At 37.7% G+C, this 21,645-nt stretch overlaps 1 protein-coding gene across 1 annotated transcript in view; it reads left to right on the top strand.

Annotated features, from left to right (window-relative positions):
• The window catches only part of LOC139130052 (arylsulfatase B-like), a 36,632-nt gene that overhangs the window by 4,576 nt on the left and 10,411 nt on the right, over positions 1 to 21,645 (top strand). Inside the window, exons 4-11 of the mRNA XM_070695772.1 lie at positions 2,007 to 2,110; positions 6,968 to 7,074; positions 8,627 to 8,694; positions 11,069 to 11,170; positions 11,634 to 11,697; positions 12,126 to 12,223; positions 14,765 to 14,907; positions 19,137 to 19,195. Coding sequence (XP_070551873.1) covers positions 2,007 to 2,110; positions 6,968 to 7,074; positions 8,627 to 8,694; positions 11,069 to 11,170; positions 11,634 to 11,697; positions 12,126 to 12,223; positions 14,765 to 14,907; positions 19,137 to 19,195 — 745 coding nt within the window. The remainder of the gene's footprint in view (positions 1 to 2,006; positions 2,111 to 6,967; positions 7,075 to 8,626; positions 8,695 to 11,068; positions 11,171 to 11,633; positions 11,698 to 12,125; positions 12,224 to 14,764; positions 14,908 to 19,136; positions 19,196 to 21,645) is intronic.

Raw genomic sequence — 21,645 nt, 5'->3', positions numbered from 1 at the left:
AAACATTTAGTTGATCATAGCCTGCTACCAAACCGTAGATTATTTTGTATTGTAGCTCAACACGTCTCTTGTACTTAGCAACTGGTTTTTAGCTTTGCTGTCAGTTAAATAGGTGGATGTGTAGCATTATCCTCAAATTTGTACATCCAGAGGTTTTTCTTCAAAACAGCCTGTACGAATCCTTTCATATTTGGATTACAGGTCCCAAGGGATTACCCTCATCAGATATGTTCAAATTATGCTGAAATATGCAAATTTATTTCTGAGGCAAATTTGGCTATTTTTTGGAAAAATCTTCTTCTCTTTTACTCACGTCTTCAATTTGGTAAACATGTCCCTAAAAATGACCTTAGTCAAATTTGTGCTAGGTGTGATGAAATATTCAATTTTTTATATTTACTGGCAAGTTTTGTCATTTTGGTCAAAAATATCTTTAAAAAATCTTTTTCAAAACTGCTAATATCGGTTAGCTTTGATATTTAAGACATAAGCTTAGATCTCTACTGATAGTCTTTTTCAGATTGTTCAAATTATGCAGAAATTTGCAACTTTGTATTTTTAGGACATTAAAGACATTTCACACATTTTTAAGAATTAGGGATTACCAGAATTGTGATATATTCAAGTTATGATGAAATGTACATTTTTTTCAGTTTAAGGGTGATTTTTACCATTTTTGGTAAAAAAAATGTATAAAAATTAATAGCAGGGTACACCAGAATTCGAAAGGTCTTTACGAATATGTTTTAAATTTCTGAGAAGTATATTTTGAAATGTCACCAATTTATTTCAGGGTTTATTTAAAGATATTACAAACAAACAAACCTTTTTGTTTATGAAGGACTTTGTTGGACAAGGAAATAGGTTTTACCATGCCAAGGACCCACTTTCCCCACTTTCTGCATGTTGTGCCTTACTGTGACACTTTGACAACTTAACATGTTGTGTTTACTTTAGTGTGGATATACCATATATACCATGTGCTCTAGAGAAGCCTTGACTAACTCCTTTTTTCTTCAAAATTTACAATTTTCTATACAAGAGGAAATGTCTTTAAGAAACCATCTTACAAAAATGGGGTATGCACTTTTCAACACAATAAGTATGCCAAATTTTGAGCTTTTTCAGATGATTTTTGTACATTTTAAACAAGTATGAACATAAAACGTAATCCACAATATGGTGATTTTATTGCTTATGTTTTTGATAGGAAGGTGTTAACACTGTTGGTTTTTTTCCTCTGACAAACTTTACATACAAAGTTGCGATGTTTATTAGCCCATTTTACAGTAAATTATTGTATTTCATTCTAGAAATGTTTCGTGTATTTTTAGAATAAATAATTTTACTGGATATCAATGGTCTGTAATGTTATTTCAAGGCTTGAACACCCCGTGAACGCCCCAAATTAAAGGTGTTCAACAAGCGCGCATCATGTGTTCTAGCCTTTAACACACTTATCGTTGAACGGCGTCCATGCGTTCAAAAAGTGTTACAGCCCTTTGAACGCGTAAAAGCGTTCAATTTTTTGAACACATTTCCTGTGCAACGTGTTAGATATGACCCATGGCGTTCAATATAATGTCTGATGAACACGTAGCGTTCAAAATCTGCACACGTGTGTTCAAAAATTGAACGTTGGTTGAACACGTAGTGTTAAATTTCTGAACGTCTAGAGGCGTTCAAAAAGTGTTACAAAAAGGCGTTTAATTGGTGTTTCTATACTTTAACACTTAACTTACAGCTGGTAATGTATGTATGTAATGTATGTATGTATATCTGTATGTATGTATGTTGTATGTATGTATGTATGTTATGTATGTATGTATTGATGTAATGTATGTATGTCATTATCTTGTTGAAAGGTTTCCTTAGTACAAGAATACGTTACATTGGAATTTAGCAAAAACTTTAAAGAAATTGTCTACATTGGTGTCAGGATCACTGTTCTTGAGAACTGGGTTTCAACAATACGTAACAAATTATTCCAACCATTTCGTCCTCAGCATCAAATTCCGTTGAAGAACAGGCCGACAGGTTTGCCTTTGCACTTAACCTTGCTGTCAGAGAAACTGAAAGAACAAGGCTACGCAACGTACATCGTCGGAAAGTAAGTTGTTCCGTCTCTTTCAGAATCATCGCTCAAATAAACCTCCAGAGATTTCAATCAAATAGTTGACCCAGTAGGAGGTAACGTCATCTATGATGTTGTGTTTATTGTAAATATTTTTCTTCAAACTGCTCCATTGGATACATACATTTGCAATTTTTTAATGGTACGACCCGTTATTTTGGTCTGGCTGCTGTTTTGTTAGGAAATGTTAGGGAAAGTTCAATTATTATGACCGGGGGTGGGCCGTCAAAGTCTTCCTGCGCATCAGTCAAAATAAGTGAAACCCCCCTACCCATAGCACAAAAAATTGATGCCCCCCCCCCCTTTTAAGATGACAAAAATTTGATGACACCCCCTACTTTTCTTGAGTAAAGTTGCACACACAAACACCTCGGGGCGATAGAATTCAAAAAAAAAATCTCAGAGTTTTTTTAAATGACTCCCTTAAAAACTCACAAGGTGTTAATGTTTAGTTTCCCCTTCCGATTAATAATTTTGAAATAACCCCTCAAAGGGATTGGACAGAAATTACAGGTGGATCGTAATATTTTTGCGCAAGCTTGTGTACAAAATTTTGATATTTGGATTTAATTGATAATCAGCTGTTGATAATGTTGAATCACTATACATGGTAGTCTATGAGAAAACTATGTAATATTTTTTAAATACAAAACGATACCTATGCACTTATAGATATTTTATAATTGACATAAATGTACTAAATTGGAGTAGGCTTGTTATAAGCGGTATGTGGACAAAAAAATTGATTTTAAAATTTCACCAAAATGTTCATCCACTACACATGGGAGTCTATGATAAAATTGTGAATAATTTTTTCTAATGAAAAACTTGCTATACTTGTGCATGTACAGACGTTGAATAATGAACACAATTGTACTCGATTAGAATAAATTGGTTAAAGATGCGTATTATGTGTACAAGAAATCTGATTTTAGAAATTCACTGAAAATGTTCATCCACGATACATGGGAGTCAATGAGGAAACTATGAATAATTTTTTTCCAATACAAAAATAGGTAAATCTGTGTATTTATGTACTCTCGATTATTAATATTAATGTACTTGATAGACTAGGGTGGAAACAAACTGGATGTGTTGGCAAGAAATAGGATTTTGGAATTCACCGAAATGTAGATTCGCTGTACATAGGAGTCTATGAGGAAACTATGAATAATTCTTTTCCAATACAAAAATAGGTAAATCTGAGTATTTATGTACTCTCAATTATTGATATCAATGTACTTAGTTAGACTAGGGTGGTTACAAATGGATACGTGTGCGAGAAAATGGATTTTAGAATTTCACTGCACTATACATGGTAGTCTATGAGAAAACTATGAATAATTTTTTTCCAATACAAAACTATCTAAATCTGTGAGTTTATAGACCTTTGATAATTCATTTTAAAGTACTTACTTAGATTAGGATGGTTAAAAGTGATATGTGTGCAAGATTTAGCTTCGAATAAGGAACGGCACTGAATTTCCATCAGCTTTTCCACGATCCGCGATTGATCACGATGTTGGATCTGCACCGTGGCAAGCAGGTACCGCCGGTGAAATGTTCGTTGTTGAATGCTCCAAATAGTTCGTACGCGGTGGAAGTTGCCCTTACTTTGAACATTTTTTTCTGCTAAAAAACGATTTGGACATTTTATAAGTCCGGATTAGAATTCAGTTTTCAAAATAGCAATGGCCATTCGGCATTGCTGTCTTGACAAGCAGAATATTTAGCATTTTAGTATGCAATAGCGTCAGTTTTCTGTCATTAATATGCAAAAATAACTATTAGTCCGCATTTTCGGCAAGAACGATGATATCAAAACCTGCTAGTGTTATAATGAATACAAAAACTCACACTTAAAAACTATGAATTTATGGTTCAGACTACAACTGAGCTGCACAATACGACCGCGCATGAAAAAAATTGTCCGAATTTCAGGCAGCGGTGTCTGAAGTCGCGCGTGCAGCTATATTTAGTAACAAACCTGACATCGCGATCAGCGCTATTGGAATTCGGCTAAAAAAATAGTTGATACACAAAATTCGGAATAAATAGCCTTTCACGTTAATGGAGCATTTAACTCAACAGAAACAGTGATCAGGACTAGTATTTATTTGACACTTAAAAAGGAGGATTTGTACTCGAGGCTGTTATGATTTTTTCAGCTACCACTCTTCTTACTGTAAAAATTGTAATTTTATGGAAGGGATAGTAGTTTCACCTTTTACCAAGATGTTTAGCATTTGTTTTCTGAGTGACAACTACATACTTTGTTATACTCAGTAACTTTTGCAGTTTTATATTTGGAATTTTCAGGTTTTGCAAGAACACCTTTTTGTTCTAAGCTTACCCCAACATGTTGAAATACATAGTGTACAGTTGTCAAAACAACTGTTACTACTCGTTTTTCTCCTATTATCTCATTACCTCATCTTGGCCTGCTTTTACTCATGGACTCGTCTTAGCTTGCTGAGAGGTGCTGGTAATCTTCGATTGACTACACGAGATGTTCAGAGTTCGTTGGTACTACTGTTATAGACTAAATTTTCTTTGGCTTATTGATAACCACTCTGTGAGTCTCTACTCTGTCAAAGATCTCAAAGTACCTCTCAGCAGTGAGTACACTCCCCAGACCGCGAGGTACGACAATAACACTACATAGACTTTATTTCTCGGTAGACAAGCTTGACAGCTGCCATCGCCCAAGATACGCTTCTCCAATTGTCTGTCCTCCTGCCCTGTTTGTTGTATTTTTCTCTCTTGTCCTTTGTATTCCCTTTCCCGTATTATTTTAGAATGGGATTTTAAACGTTATGTTTAAGGCTTGGTTTGGATCATATGATAGATATGAATTAAAGATGGAAATATACGTCCAATCGTAAACATCAATACAGATCTCGATCTTAAATGTACATGTCATAATTAATATACAAATGTCACTTAGACACGTTGCAAAATTGAAGCCATTGCGTAAACGGTGAAGTTCTTATGTTCCTTCATTAGGTGTTGATTCAAATATATTTTGTTTTCTTCAAAACTTCGTAAACATCGTCGTAATACGTAATTTTCATCTTTTACATTTGTCGCAAATATGCTTTGTATTCATAATTGAGATCTTGTTATTTTAATAGTTTTACTCTTGCCTATGACTACCTAGTGCATAAACCTCCGTCAGAGACAAACTATAGATCTGCGTAACACAACCAGTTGATTACTATCACACTGTACATGTGGTACACTAGGGCCTATGTACTGGTATAGTGTTTATTGCCATTGTTTATTATGGAATTTTTGTTCAGACTCACAGTCACCTAACTCTAAGTATGCTTGTTGTACTTATACAAATATAACCTTTGTTTCCAAGCATTGCTTTCAACGTGCTTAATGAAGAGCATCAGAAACACTGCATTGTAAATGTAACAGATGATTTTCATACTTGTGACCCATAAACCGATGGGAAAGTTAAAGTTTATGCGATTGATCTATGTTGTGTGTTTGTTTGGTTTTTTTTTTGCTGGCTGGCTTGTAGGTTTTTCAAAAATCCAAGGACAGCAAACAAAGAATTTTCTTTAGGCCTACCGGCCTAATACATGAAAAAACAAATATTGAGACATTGCCGTATGTGAAAGTAGTGGTGCTTTCATTACATTTTTTACTATTTAGATTGATTTTGGCCTGTTTTAATTATTTTAATTTATTCGTGTATGATTTAATATTTTAATTTATTCATATATGCAAATTTTAGATCGTAATTCATTCATCACCAGAATATAGGTTACCTTTGCCCCCCCCCCCCCAACCGTGAAGTGCTTCCTACGCCCCTGACAAGAAAAGTTATCACAGACGTTTTTGATAGTTTGTATTTATCATTATGGCGACCATTTCTATCATGTTTGTAGTACACATATATATGCACTTCTAATACTCAGCAGCCTCTGTTGGACATAATATTGCAAAATTATAAATGCTCTCATAGGTAGGCCCATGCTAACTACTCACCCATTTCACAACTATGTGTGCCTTTCAAGAGACTACACTGTCCTTCAGACATTTTTGATTACCACCAACGACTTTATTGTCAAACGTTATTTGCACTTATAGTATTTAAGCAATTTATTCGGATCTAAACCTTGCCATTCAAATGTCGAGCAAGCTTTATCTCAAATATGTCAGAAGATGATCAATTCGAACGAACTTTTAAACGAATGACATGAATTCTGCAGCTTTTTTAACTCTTCGAAATACATAGATAATGTATCTTCGGGAAATGATTTCGTAAGCGAGAATACTAAGATTATATTGATAATAATTTTGAATGAAACTATTTATTGTCCATTCGAACGGAAATTGATTGCGGCCGTACAGTTCCAATAAAGGATATACATACTGCGTTCTCTGAAAGTACCATCTGCTTTGGACGTTGATTTTCAACATGTATCAGTTGACATAAGAATACTCTATTGGATCTTGCAATGACAGATGTACAGAGCAAAACATGGCACATGCAAATGTCTTCGTCTTCGAAGATCTGAAGTATTATCGGAATAGGCAAGGCATGCATACCCGCACAATTCTGTGTTTTCTCCATGCAAATATTTTCGTAGTAGCCTGGCTGGCAAAAAGCCGTTTAATCATTTCCTAAGCACAGGGTTGATTTTTCTTTTCCCTTCTGAACGATCCCTTCCTCCCACAGTCTGATGGTCCACCATTGACACCCCCACAGTCTGATGGTCCACCCTTGACACCCCCACAGTCTGATGGTCCACCATTGACACCCCCACAGTCTGATGGTCCACCCTTGACCCACTGTTGACTCCTATCGTTCTCCAGATGGCACCTTGGTTCCTGCAAGGAAGCTTACACGCCAAACAGGCGGGGTTTTGATCACTTCTATGGTTTCTACAGCGCATACGAAGACTATTTCAGGCACACACTTGGTAAGATTTGTTTCGGAGACTGTCAAATACTAATCGATATAGTGATGTTTTCATTGTCACAACCACAACTTTTAATGCAAAGCACAGTCACAATTATATTGCAGTCATCGCCACCAATGACAAATAATAATGAAATTGTTCATACTCAGCATCGACGTCGTCACAGAAGTGACAAGTATCACCAAACACCTTACTGTCAACGTCATGGCAGTAATAAGCATCACCACAGACCTTGGTGTCATCGTCATGACAGTGAAAGCACTACCACACACCTTGCTGTCATCGACATGGCAGTGACAAATATCACCACACACCTTACTGTCATCGTCATGACAGTGATAAGCACTGCCACAGACCTTGCTGTCATCGACATGGCAGTGACAAGTATCATCACAGACCTTGCTGTCATCGTCATGGCAGTAATAAGCATCACCACAGACCTTGCTGTCATCGTCATGACAGTGAAAGCATCACCACAGACCTTGCTGTCATCGACATGGTAGTGACAAGTATCACCACACACCTTACTGTCATCGTCATGACAGTGATAAGCACTGCCACAGACCTTGCTGTCATCGACATGGCAGTGACAAGTATCACCACAGACCTTGCTGTCATCGTCATGGCAGTGATAAGCATCACCACAGACCTTGCTGTCATCGTCATGACAGTGACAAGCATCACCACAGACCTTGCTGTCATCGTCATGGCAGTGATAAACATCACCACAGACTTTGCTGTCATCGACATGGCAATGATAAGCATCACCACAGACCTTGTTGTCATCGTCATGGCAGTGATAAGCATCACCACAGACCTTGTTGTCATCGTCATGGCAGTGATAAGCATCACCACAGACCTTGCTGTCATCGTCATGGCAGTGATAAGCATCACCACAGACCTTGTTGTCATCGTCATGGCAGTGATAAGCATCACCACAGACCTTGTTGTCATCGTCATGGCAGTGATAAACATCACCACAGACCTTGTTGTCATCGTCATGGCAGTGATAAGCATCACCACAGACCTTGCTGTCAACGTCATGGCAGTGATAAGCATTACCAAAGACCTTGCTGTCATCGTCATGGCAGTGATAAGCATCACCACAGACCTTGCTGTCATCGTCATGGCAGTGATAAGCATCACCACAGACCTTGCTGTCATCGTCATGGCAGTGATAAACATCACCACAGACCTTGCTGTCATCGTCATGGCAATGATAAGCATCACCACAGACCTTGCTGTCATCGTCATGGCAGTGATAAGCATCACCACAGACCTTGCTGTCATCGTCATGGAAGTGATAAGCATCACCACAGACCTTGCTGTCATCGTCATGGCAGTGATAAGCATCACCACAGACCTTGCTGTCATCGTCATGGCAGTGATAAGCATCACCACAAACCTTGCTTTCATCGTCATTACAGTGACAAGCATCACCACAGATCTTGCTGTCATCGTCATTATATTCAGGGTTTATATATGTAGCATTTTACTGTTGACAAGATCAAACCTTAATGGATTAATAATTCTTTATTGTTCATATTTCAAGAACACGGATATTTAGACTTAAGAGAAGATTTCACGCCTGATAGAAGTCAAGATGGTGTGTATTCAACGGTATGTAATATCAGATATTTGTTTTATAGTTCAGTAAGTGGTTAAAGTGGTCAAAGTAAAGAATTATTCCTCAGAACTCAAAGTCGCTTTTTGTATTTATTTTTATCTGAAACACTGCTTGAAATGGCAAAACATTTTCTGGAGACATTTCTGCAAAATATTTTGGTAGTGTCTGACCGGTTGCCGTACTTTTGGTTGTTGGCTTCAGTATCAAGTTCTTTCAGCATATTACACGTACAGAATTTACTTATAGTATTTATATTGCTTTCAAAGTTTGACCCTTAAAGCGGTTTGAAGTTTTAATTGATTCCTTTCAGTCTGTTTTCGTTTATTTTTTCACTTTATCAGCCCATCCACGGACGGTGTTATGTGCGCCTTCAATCTGTCCGTTCAAAGCCATTACTCAGACATGCCTAAACCTACTTCATTCAATCTTGGTACAAGGACAGAGTATCTGTACTATGAGATTTATATGCACGTCAACTTACATGTATTTTACGATACGATTAAATATGGTCATCAAGTGACGATTTTGTTACGATATTTTCATGTTGCGCCCCCATGTCTCAACATATCTCATTTGAAGTTGGTATTCGGACGATATGGATGGCATACGATTAGTGTTTCTAAGTGATGCAATATGCCGTTTGCGGACATATTTTTTATTATACGACTAGCGCCTATGTGCTAGTCGTACCGATCAATTCAATCAATCTTGGCATTAAAACCATCGTTTGCAATCCCAGGGTCCGGGAGTGGCAATGAATAATGAATGCAAATCAATCTTGACATCGTGTTGAAGCAGGTATCAGCTTAGATGAGAATCCTCTTTCGCAGGAAATCCTAATCCAGACAGTTTTATTTGAATACAAATATATGATCTATAAGCTAACATAACAGACAACATTACAAAAGGATACGGTAGTTTTTACTGTCATATTCGTTAAGCTCAGAATATGTTGCGTACAAGCTGACAAAGGCCAACCGGGTACACTTCTTTCGTCCCTTGACGACGTCTAGTCAACAGTGCGTTTCGGTTTCCGCCCCAGCAGTGCTCCAAATTTAGCCGCAAATGGACTCGAAAGTAATGTTGTAAGACGATTGAGATTGTTGAGATTGAGATTGTTACCTTGAAAGGTTCGTAGAGTTTGTGGATCACAGTCACGACTGTGCTGTGGATGAGATGAACAGTGCGGTCAGTTTTGCTCCGCCGGTCACGATCAATCATGCCGTGGTATATTGAAAGCGATCACAGGAGGGAATCGTTCAGCGGGTCTGAGATGAGCCATCATAACATTAATCATAAAAAGCCACATTACTTGGGTCAGAAAGAATCAGTATACCAATGTACTATAATGTACACAATGCAAATCAATTTGTAATTGCACCAATTAAAGAAGACAGGTGCTACAAATCAAAACATGGATCATCAGCTCCACAAAAAAGTTAATCCAGCAGAGACAGAACCATCGACGATAATTTTTTCTTTCTATTTTCGTAATGTATGTAGTAACTTGGTCTATGGCACAGCCGTGTTTGGTTGATCGATTAACGTTTAATCTTCTCTGTCAGCTGTCGGGGAACAGTGAACGTGACGTCACACATTTCTTTTTTATGATTTTCATGCCTTTAACTTGCCATTAGATGCTAGTATTTCGATAACATGTGGTTAAGTTTGCGATCCATCCAACATTTTCATGAAAGATTGCCACGTCACAAGTAGACGACCAGTAATTCATTTATTTTAGCTTGCAGTGGTACATTCTATTTTAGCTCGACGAGTCCGTGCATTTAGTTGATTGGGAAATACAAAGGTTGGTCTATAAATAAAGGGTAATAACACACTGTCACTGTCATATCGGCGGTTTATGAAGAGTTCCATAAAAAGCCTTGAAATAGTTGCATTAAAATACAGCTCAATGCAATGGCTGTCTTTATCGTCGTGCTCTGTCGTTTTGTCGTTTCGCTCTTCTTTTGCATGCTTTATTGATTGAATTTTGTTACTGATTGATTGATTGATTGATTAATTGAATAACCATTTGACGAAATTAAGTAAATCAAAATGAAACCCGAACTGATTTCAAATTCAGTTGTAGTCCCTGTTTTCTCAGTCTGTTCCCCTCTCTCTCTCTCTCTCTCTCTCTCTCTCTCTCTCTCTCTCTCTCTCTCTCTCTCTCTCTCTCTCTCTCTCTCTCTCATTATGTAAACCATGTAAAGAAACTTTGTTTAACGTTCTTTTATCTCACATCGTCGCCATTACAGCGAGCGGGAGTCGTCGCAAGAACTTACAATCAGGTCATTCATAACATTTTGTCTCATTGGTGTGATATTATCTCTTATGCACAACTTTAATTCTGTGTATTTTTAACCACAGTATTTATTTAGCAACAAGGTCATCGAGTATGTGAAGAATCATGACAAGAAGACTCCCATGTTTATGTATTTTGCATTGCAAAGTGTACACGGACCAATTCAGGTAGGGTGTCAAATTCAGCACAAGGTGTCATTCCCAGAAAGTTACTTGGACTGGTGAACGTTCCGTGTTTTTTCGTGTTCTTGAAATCAATCGACAAAAGAGGTAACACATACACATGGAGGTAGCATACACTATGCTATTTCTATGGTCTGACTGACATTTGCTTTAAGTTGGTTGACGTAAAGTATTTTGCTTGGGATACGTAAGAATGTAATGGCGAAATTTAAGCGTACAGCCAGGTCTGTGAAAAGCAGCAAAAGCAAAATACCCGCCAAAATCGAAACGCATTGTGTTTCCACCGAGTTCGGGTTCAGACGAGGGGATGCTTTAACGAAGGTCGAGATTGCAATTCTCAAGTATACGTATTACATATTTTGATTTGACTATTTTAATCATCAATACCGACTCATGAGAGAGCTTAACGTCACGCATTCTTTGTTTACATTTTTACTCTTTTAATTAGGCACCGCAGAAATATCTTGACATGTATTTGCACATCAACCATACAGGACGAAGAATTAAGCTAGGTAGGTTTAGGAAGATACACTCATAATGACGCCTTCGACAGCTTCGACGCCTTCTTCTGCTTCTGCCAGTCTCTTGGTCTATTGATCTAGGTCTGCCAATCTATTTAGATTTGTCTATCTATCCATGACTGTCCTCTGTTCGTCCATCCATCTACCTGTCTTTTTGTTGTTTGTTTGTCTATCTGTCAGTCTGTCAATATGTCTGCCTGTTTGTCTGTCTGTAGATCCGTCTGGTTGTTTTTTCGTCCATGTATGTGCCCATTCATCTAATTATAAATCGCTGTGACTTTACATCACATAGAAGCAAATTGGTAATATTATGAAACATCTATCTGTTACAGGCAGATATATTATTGAAAACTTTTTGCGACTCTTTAGGGCAATGACACTTAAAGTCATTTGCTGTTGTATTATTAATATCGTTTCAGCCATGGTTACAGCCATGGACGACGCAGTCGCTGCGGTGGTTGAAGCTTTCAAGGAATACGGATTCTGGGAGGACACGTTACTCATATTTATGTCAGACGTAAGTGTCAATGTCATTTCAAAGTAAGAGACTAATGGTGGACAGATAGGCAGTTTGACAAACAGAAGAGGGGCAACAGTAGGAAGTCTCATGTAACACACGTAGAAAGACAAAAGAGCGTTGACGAAATTCTCATTACAGAGACCGACATAATGACACTGCCACCCAGCCGATGTCGTTGAGTTCGAAGGGATTATAACAATATTGACGAAAAAAGGTTTTACCGACAGACAGAAACAGGGAACAAAAAAAAATGAAAGAGAGTATAACAGTATACGGTATAGTCAAAATATTGGCGCCAATGCATTAACGTATGGTCCGTCGGTGAACACCCGACACCTTTAATTGATTCGTGTATCTTAGGCTGAATTCACAAACAACGGGGGAGGGGGGCTGGAGGGAAAGCGATTGAATTTTTTTTTTCAAGTCTCCCCTCAACCCCAAAACATTTTCAAGTCTCCCACCCGTCTATATGATGAAGTTTTTCAAGTCCCCCAATTATCATATAGCCGCATATTCATAAGGTTTACAAGCAAAGGTATAAGCTTAATAAACGTACATTGGGCAGTTCTGCTCGCAGATGTTCAACGCTACCTGTTATTGGCACTTTGTAGAGCTAAACTCCTAAGACAAATTCTTAAATTCATTCATATCTTTAACGCATCGGTGGACTTTTTGATTTATCAGTCAAAGCCGACTTGAGTTAATCCAACTCTGGCCAGGTCAATGGCACCTGTTGAAGAGCGCACAAAATGACGACCATGAGAGAGTGTACAAATTGTGAATTCCTGGCTACATTTTTCCAAATTATGAAAAACTGAGCACAGTGACCAACCATTTTTTTTCAAAGTACAAGACATATATGACTTAGGTGCTACTCAAAATTGACAACACTGGAAGATTTAAATATTCCTTCAAATGAACGTTATAAGGGACCGTCGATAATAAAAGCTGACGCACGACAAACGTAATTCTTTCGTTTAGGGGGGAGGGGGTAAAAGCTCATTTCGTTTTGTGTGCGTCAAAATCGCATAAGGATTTTCTATTGTTTTCGAAGTGCGACTTTGCAGCGAGAACGCAAAACTACCTTTGCGTTCATCGAGAACAGAACGACCACAAAATACGGAGACAGAAAAGACAACGAAAAGACATGAATGTGAAATAAAAACCTGTATGCTTTTTCAACTTGAAACATGTATGTGAAACATTTTCCTACGTGCAAAATACATTAAAATGTTCTGTCTGAAAAAGTGAAACGCGTAAAGTGGAGATTTATCAATTAATGTGCCCTTCCGGTATTTTTTCATGGGCGTGCGGATCGGAGAGGTGCGTGTGGGTTTGTCAGAAACGGCATCATAATACAAAGTTGATTTCGCATAAGAACTTTCATTTTGAGGCGGGGGGGGGGGGGTTTCAAGTAAAATGAAGGAATTACGTTTCTTGTGCGTCAGCTTTTATTATCGACGGCCCCTAATCTAAGTCTGAAGTTTTTGGTGTAATAATGGTAAATTTTGGAAAAAAATGAATCATTCCATTTAGTCACACACTGTTTCATTTAAATTAGTCTTTACTGTTCAAAGTTTTACTTTTCTGCTATTTTACGATGGGAATCTGAAAATTTAGAAAATTAAGCACGGTGACCCTCTCATTTTTCTTAAATATTTGATTATTCTCATATGCCAGAATTCAAAAATCCTTGACAACTTTCAAATCTCCTGGTCTTCCATGTGTTGCTCTCTGGTCGGATCTTGTGTACAAGTATGTTTCACTGTCATGAGCGTTGTTTTACCCAATCACCTCTTCAACTACATCAGAGTCAGAGCTGTCACTGCCGATATGCAGTGACAGTGACACTGCAGTAGCAGGGCAGTAGCTGTATTAACTTTGATTACAATGTTTTTGACATGTTTATACAACTGCTTTCTTGTTCTACTCCCCACAGCATGTTGAACTGCCCGGTATTCAGCTTCTCAGTACAGCCTGTGTATGTGTACCATGCATTTGTATCACTGACTAATGACTTGCAGTCTTGACTCTAATTCAATCATCACCCAATATTTATATATACAGGCCATTTTGTGTGTTTCAGAATACTGAAGGGAGACAGCAAGAAACTGTATTTGATATATTGCTTATAAATATTGAAAAATAATCAACAGTTGCAGTTTCTGCCCTGTTACTATACCCACTTGATTCTTTACGAAAAATCATACATGTTTAGATTTTTTCGAGATAAAGTCATGAAATGTGACAAATTGGTTCTAGATTTTGTTTTATTTTGTTACTAACATAAGAACAATTTAATGACATTAAAATGCTATTGATTTTTCATTGAATTACCGACCAAACTTTGGAATCTGAAAATGTAACAAGTAAAAGGGCACCAAAACATTTTCAGGTCCCCCTAAAGACAGAGCAAAACTTTCAAGACCCCCTCTAGGCCTACTACACCCAAACTTTTCGAATCCCCCTCGAATTCCTTCAGCAGCCCACCCAACGGTTTTTTGTGAACGCAGCCTTAGTGTTCATTTTGTATTTCAGAATGGTGGATCGGCGAACTTCGACTCGTATGGCAGTAACTGGCCTCTACGTGGTTCTAAACAGACACTGTGGGAAGGCGGTACTAGGGTTGTTACCCTTGTTCATGGTAAAATGTTGGAGAAAACAGGTTACGAAAATGACCAGTAGGTTTACAAACAGTGTATGTTACAGTAATTTACAGATGCAATGATTTAACACACTCATTATCCCTATTGTTTAACAGTTCAAATGAACACCCTATGTCTTCTACTATATAGAGCTGAATATTGCGAGCAAGTAAAATTTACTTAGGGTCGCAACAACAGAGAATTTTCACCATTTCTTATTGTTGTTTACAATAATTAAACCATGTCATTTTCAACGTTTTCCCAAAAAGCGATACGACGCGTTTGAAGCTTAAGCGTAGCCCTCGCGCGAAGGTGTGACAAGGCTTTTACCCTTCGAACCGCGAACTCCATACAGTATGACCTTTACGGTTGAAACGTTGGAGCTGAACTGACTTGTAGCGGCCTAAACTGCTCAAGCAGTTGTTAGAGTCTTACTAAAACAGCGCAAATCACATTAACACTGCTAAAGGCGAACACAGTTATCAGTGAATTAAGAAATCCGCCCCGGGAACAGATATTAGTTCTCTCAAACTTCTACAATTCTATTTTGGTTTACCACTCGTGGGCATTGATTTTGAAGCTGTCGGAGTAAGTAAAGTTTTCATTTAGTTTTTCGGTAAAAGGGAATTGTAATTTTCCCCTTTTGATATAAAACATGGATTGCGACCATTTTCAATTTCAATATCGGTAAACATCGGGTAATTTAATCCGTGGAATCCGTGACAATATTCGGCCAACCATTTTTTCACCCTGAAATCCAGAAATGGAAGTCGAAATATGGGCAAATTTCATTATTTCACCGGTTCACATGACCATTTATATTAAAACTGGACCAAATTTTGAATTTGCTTTTTTAGCATTCTATTCCTGAATTAAGAATAACACGTTCAGCGCGGTATCTTTATCGGCCAACCGTATTTTTAACCAATAAATGCAAATAGAAATTACGAATGGGGTAAAATGCTAAATTGTAGTTGGTTTTCCCGGGTACGAATAGCGACGTTACTGACAAACCCCTAGTTGTGCAATGTTAACAGCAAATCGAAATTAGAAATTAGAAATTAGCACCACGTGATTCCAACTTAGGGAACTTTCATTTTTGACGACGGGGGGTCGGCAGATAGCAGGGGGTTTAGTTTTACAACACTGTTCGGAGGTCTGAAATTAAGACAGTTTGGGGAATTGCATTTTACAAAAGCTGTTTGTTTAACTATGGTTACACCAACGAAATTGAATGATACGTAATACACAATCATGAATCGATGTACATTCGATATGAGTATATCCTTAATAGTTTACAGTCTCTGTATTGTACAACTGTCATGGATGTCCATGCAATAATAACTGCAGCGGGTGTCTACATCAATACAACTGTAGCAGTTTACGAACATTCGATGAATGTAACAACAGTTTTAAAACGAACGAGAACAGTTAACTGGTATATACATCCGTAGTTGTGACACTTTTTTTCTACATTTCAATCGTTTGATTCTGACGAGTTACGTTGAGTGTCAAATTTAAGGATGTCAACTCCCTTTACGGGGGTAGTGAACTTGACACTAAAAAATCAAATGATTAATTTTACGCGGATTATACACGTTTCTAGTTATGACAGTTTGCCCAAAATTAATCATTGGCTTCTGGGGGTCACTTTTAGTGTCAAGTTTACTACTCCCTGTAGAGGGTTTTGGCATCCACGAACTTGACATTCAAAGTAACTAGTCAGAATCAAACGATTAATCGTAAGCTAAAATGTCATATCCAGAAGTGAATATACCGTTTTGCTCAGTGTTCGTGTTAGTTTCAAAACTGTAGCTCTATTTACGGAAAGTTCGTAAACTGCCACAGTTTTACAGACAACTGCTGCATTTATATTCATGTACTCATTTCCTATCTTTTAAAACTACATAGTTGTTTTTACGTTTCGTTCAATTTTGTTGTTATTGCCATAGCTCCACAAAAACCTTATGTTGAATAAGTCCCCCGCCGAACAACGTTTTGTAATGCCTGACTACATGCGTGTCGTAAAAGTAAACCCCCTGATTTCCGCCGACACCTCAGTAAAATATGGAGTCTCCCTAAGTTGGTCACGTGGTGCCAATTTCTATTGTTTAATTTCGATTTGCAGTTAACATTGCAAAACTAATTAGATTAATTTTCCTTTTAAACGAAATTTACCTTCCAATGATTCAGCAAGAATTAAATGGCGGAAATGCATATTGATTTGTGGGAGTGGCACGGTTCTACGGGGATTTTAATATCTTCCCTGCGGTAGTTGACGCCTAAACTTAAATAGAAATTAGGATATTGGATTGAATTTGGAGTTTGCCTTTCAACATTACATTTTTAAAACACATTTTTTTAATGCCAACGGTCGATATTTGACGTGGCGACTGCGCGCGGATCGCGAGATATCGATAAAAACATGTCATTTCCCGAGCGTATTTTTCACATCCCGAAGTTTTACGATCGTTTCTGATTATGACGCGAAACCCACCGAAGGTTTGTTGTTGTGCTGATTGACGATATTCTAGGGAGTCCATAATAAGTTCGAACCACGCAATTTTACCTCCCACTGCGAAGACTTTATATACAGCATTATGCCTTTACCACAGGTCATTTTTTGAAAACTTCTTCTTAGCTTTGTCGTTGTCATTATTCTAAATCAGTTGTATTATATTTTTAACCAATACCACATAAACATAAGTTTTTACGTGTTAAATATTAGCCGCCTCCGATGACTACATTTTGTCGTCTGCCACACAGTACGTGTGGTTCGCCGCGCGCGTGGTATGCGTCTATGCATACCACGCGGTGGCCGCTATGTATCAACCGCACGTAACTGGGCTAGTCACCTATGCGAATTCTGGTGGAATCAGCAAAAATTGTTTTTCGTTTTATCACCAAGTCAGTAAGACTCAGCTTTCTCCCACGGGGCATGACCGATCACCGAGGCAAGTGGTACTGTGGCGTACAGCAGCGTCAGTGTAGACTCGTACTCCATAGCTTAGTTGACAATGGCCCCAGTGCCGAACGTTCGATGTTCGGAAGCTGAATTTAGGTGGGCCACCGGAATTCAAACTTTTACTTTTTTGAAGACATGTCTTTATCGATATCTCGCGATCCGCGCGCAGTTTCCACGTCAAATATCGACCGTTGGCACTAAAAAATGTGTTTTAAAAACGTTACCAAATGGGAGTGCCACTTTAATGAAAACAACAGTCTTGAGTGATTACATCACATACCACTGCTACTGTTCTTTATGTTTTTGTTTAATCGTCTTTGTTTAAGGAAAAATGCGCCTCGGGGACAGATATTCGGACTCTCAAACTTTTACAATTCTTTTCTGATCTACCATTGTGGGGGTTCATTTTAAAATCTTGGGGTAAGAAAACTTTCTTAGTTTTTCGAAAATCGAAAATTTTATTTTTCTCCATAGAGTTAACACGGGGGTGATGCGGTCATTGCGAATTTCAAATATCGGTAAATCTTGGGTAATTTGTTTCTCTATTACCAAAATTTGCACGGTGATCCCAATTTTTATTCGTGATTTTAAAAGAGATTGAAAGGATTCCTTGAGGATAGTTTGATTAAAAGTGTAAGTCTTTTTCTTTCGACGCTAACGTGCACCTCGAAAGAATTAATATCGGGGGTTAACGTGCAAATTTTGGCACTAGAGAAACAAATTACATAAGATTTACCACTACCGCTACCTGTGTTAAATCTATGGAGAAAAACAAACTTATCAATTTTGAAAAACTAAGACGGTAAGGTGAAAAGTTTTCTTACACCAAGAGCTTTAAAATGAGCCTCCACAAGTGGTATATCAGAAAAGAATTGTGAAAGTTTGAGAGTCCTACACATACTTAATACACACACTTGGTCCTTTCTCGTTTGACTCAATTTTATCGGGGAAATAGAATATACGATGGGGCCTATTTGTAGAGCTTATTTCAGCCTCTCAAACGAGAAGTTTTTCATAAAACGATCCTGATAATTCTACAGACAAAGCGACCTCAAAATGTAGAAAGAATGTAATGATCGGGTTTGGTGGTCAAGTGTGCAGTATGTTTGGTGAACAACTTCTAACAATTTAAAATTATAACGATTATGATTGTGTTGCGTCGTACTGTGCCAACTATAATTATTCATCGAACAGTGTACGTTCTTCTACAAGCGTGGGTTTTATCAACACGTTTGTGGTCTGTAGACAATACATTGTAAAGTTTAATATCATGAGAACATTGACTTCATTTATCTTCTAGGTTAATTCACATCGTAGACTGGTATCCTACATTAGTCAACTTGGTTGGCGGTGAAACAGGTAAGCAATCGTGTTAATGGGACAGTTTAGGTATGTGTTATATAAGTAGTACTCTCCGTGACAACGTGTGTACTTTCTTTGTTACTGCACATATAACCCCTCATGAAACCTATCTTTACGGCGGCGATTGTCTACGGGAACTTACTGGGAAAATCACTATGTCGATAATATTGACAACTGGCCACTGTTGGTCAAAGATGGATCGTTTCTGTACGACGCGCATTTTTATAATATCGTTTGCTGGTCGTCGTATGTACCAGGATGCGACACTTAAAAAGTGGCGTTGTATCGTCATCGTTTAGACTTTAGGGACTGGTCAGTTTCTTCAGCCTGGGGGGGGGGGCCGGTGGATTCATGGGGGGGTCACCTGTTTTTGAACTTTGGTGATAGGGGGGGGGGGTCACCATGTTTTTGAAATGCCCAATAGGGGGGGGGGGGTCAGTGTGTTTTTGAATTTTGACACCGGCTCATCATTGCCTAAAATGCTAGTGTCAGCCACAAATTTCATCATTCAGTTGTATTTTTCGTCGCGCCCTTTGGGCGCGTAACTTTATTAATCAGTCATATTTTTCAGCACGCCTAACTTTAACATATCAAGCATACATACATCAGAGATATCTGTATGTTCAATATTTTTCAGCGTGCTCTTCAAGCTCAATACTTTAATATATCAGACATTTTTCAGCATGCCTTTCAGGTGCATGACTTTAATATACAAGGCATATATATCAGAGATATCAGGATGTTTCATATTTTTCGGCGCGCCCTTCGGGCGCCATACTTTAATAAATCAGAGATATCTTGATGTTTGCTAAGTGAAAGTGTACCATTATGAAATCTGCATTTCATATGAAAAGGATGACAAATTCCTGATACTTTTCTGTTCTCTCTATGAGAATTCAGTATGAGAAAGCAACATGCACAAATATTTCATAATATATATTTGATACAGTGACTTATTTTAGAGATAGAAAAATGACAAGATATCTTTCCTTCATTGATGCAATTATTTTCCTTTGTTTCACAGGTTTTCTGTAGAAAGATGCTTTTTATGAACAAAATAACAGTCAAAAAAAGCAGTTTTTGTCATTATTAGCTGTGCTTTTATGGTTTCAATGTTACAAGAAAAGGTCCTCTCAGACACTGTATACATCAATTTGGCTAAAAAAGCTCTCTATGGCTCCTCAGGAGATTTAATTGGATGGTTGGCAAGTTTTAACACCCATCAAAGTTTTTGATTCACTGCTTTTTCCTCTTTGATATTAATGATTGACATCCATTTCTGTACAACAGTTCAGGACATCTGGTTAAGCATAGAAAGTGTGATATATTCACAGCTCATTCAAAATACAGCTCATTCAAAATGTACTGTATTCAGACTTTAAGATTGACACTTTGAAATTCCTATCTTACAACTGACATGTCAACAATGTCATTAAAACATAGAATGACTATATAAAATATAAATATATGTAAAATGTAAAATATAATATATATATATATATATATATATATGTAGATGAAAGTCCGGAGCTGGACCTATAGCTCTAGTTCAACTATTGAGCACTCTGCCAGTCCGATGAAGACATCAATCTACGTCCTGCTCGTATATATATATGTATATATATATATATATATATATATATATATATATATATATATATATATATATATATATATATATATATTATATATATATATATATATATATATATATATATGTGTGTGTGTCCACCTTTTGTTAGTCCCCATGGACACCGTCCAGGGGACTTATAGGTTTGGTCATGTCCGTGCGTGCGTGCGTCCGTCCGTCCGTGCGTCCGTCCGTGCGTCCGTCCGTTCACGCAGATATCTCAGAGATGCCTGATGCGATTTCATTCAACTTGGTACAAGGATTACTTCATATGTCATACAGATGCACGTCGATTTGTTTCGTGATACGATCCAATATGGCTGCCAGGCGGCCATTTTATTACGATTTTTTCATGTACAGAGCAACAACTCAGGCATGTTTCAACTGATTTTATTCAAAGTTGATACAAGGACATTGACCAATGTCATAGATATGCACTTCAATTTTTTTGGTGATACGATCCAATATGGCCGCCGTGCGGCCATTTTGTTACGATTTTTTTCATGTACAGAGCCATAACTCAGGCGTATCTCAATCGATTTTATTCAAAGTTGGTACAAGGACATTGACCTATGTCATACATATGCACGTCAATTTGTTTTGTGATACGATCCAATATGGCCGCCAGGCGGCCATTTTATTACGATTTTTTCATGTACAGAGCCATTACTCAGGCATGTTTCAACAGAATTTATTCAAAGTTGGTACAAGGACATTGACCAATGTCATAGCTATGCACATCAATTTGTTTGTGATACGATCCAATATGGCCGCTGTGCGGCCATTTGTTACGATTTTTCATGTACAGAGCCATAAC

This window comes from Ptychodera flava, chromosome 1 (genome assembly GCF_041260155.1).
Source record: "Ptychodera flava strain L36383 chromosome 1, AS_Pfla_20210202, whole genome shotgun sequence".
NCBI lineage: Eukaryota > Metazoa > Hemichordata > Enteropneusta > Ptychoderidae > Ptychodera > Ptychodera flava.
This window is presented reverse-complemented; position numbering and strand designations above follow the sequence as displayed.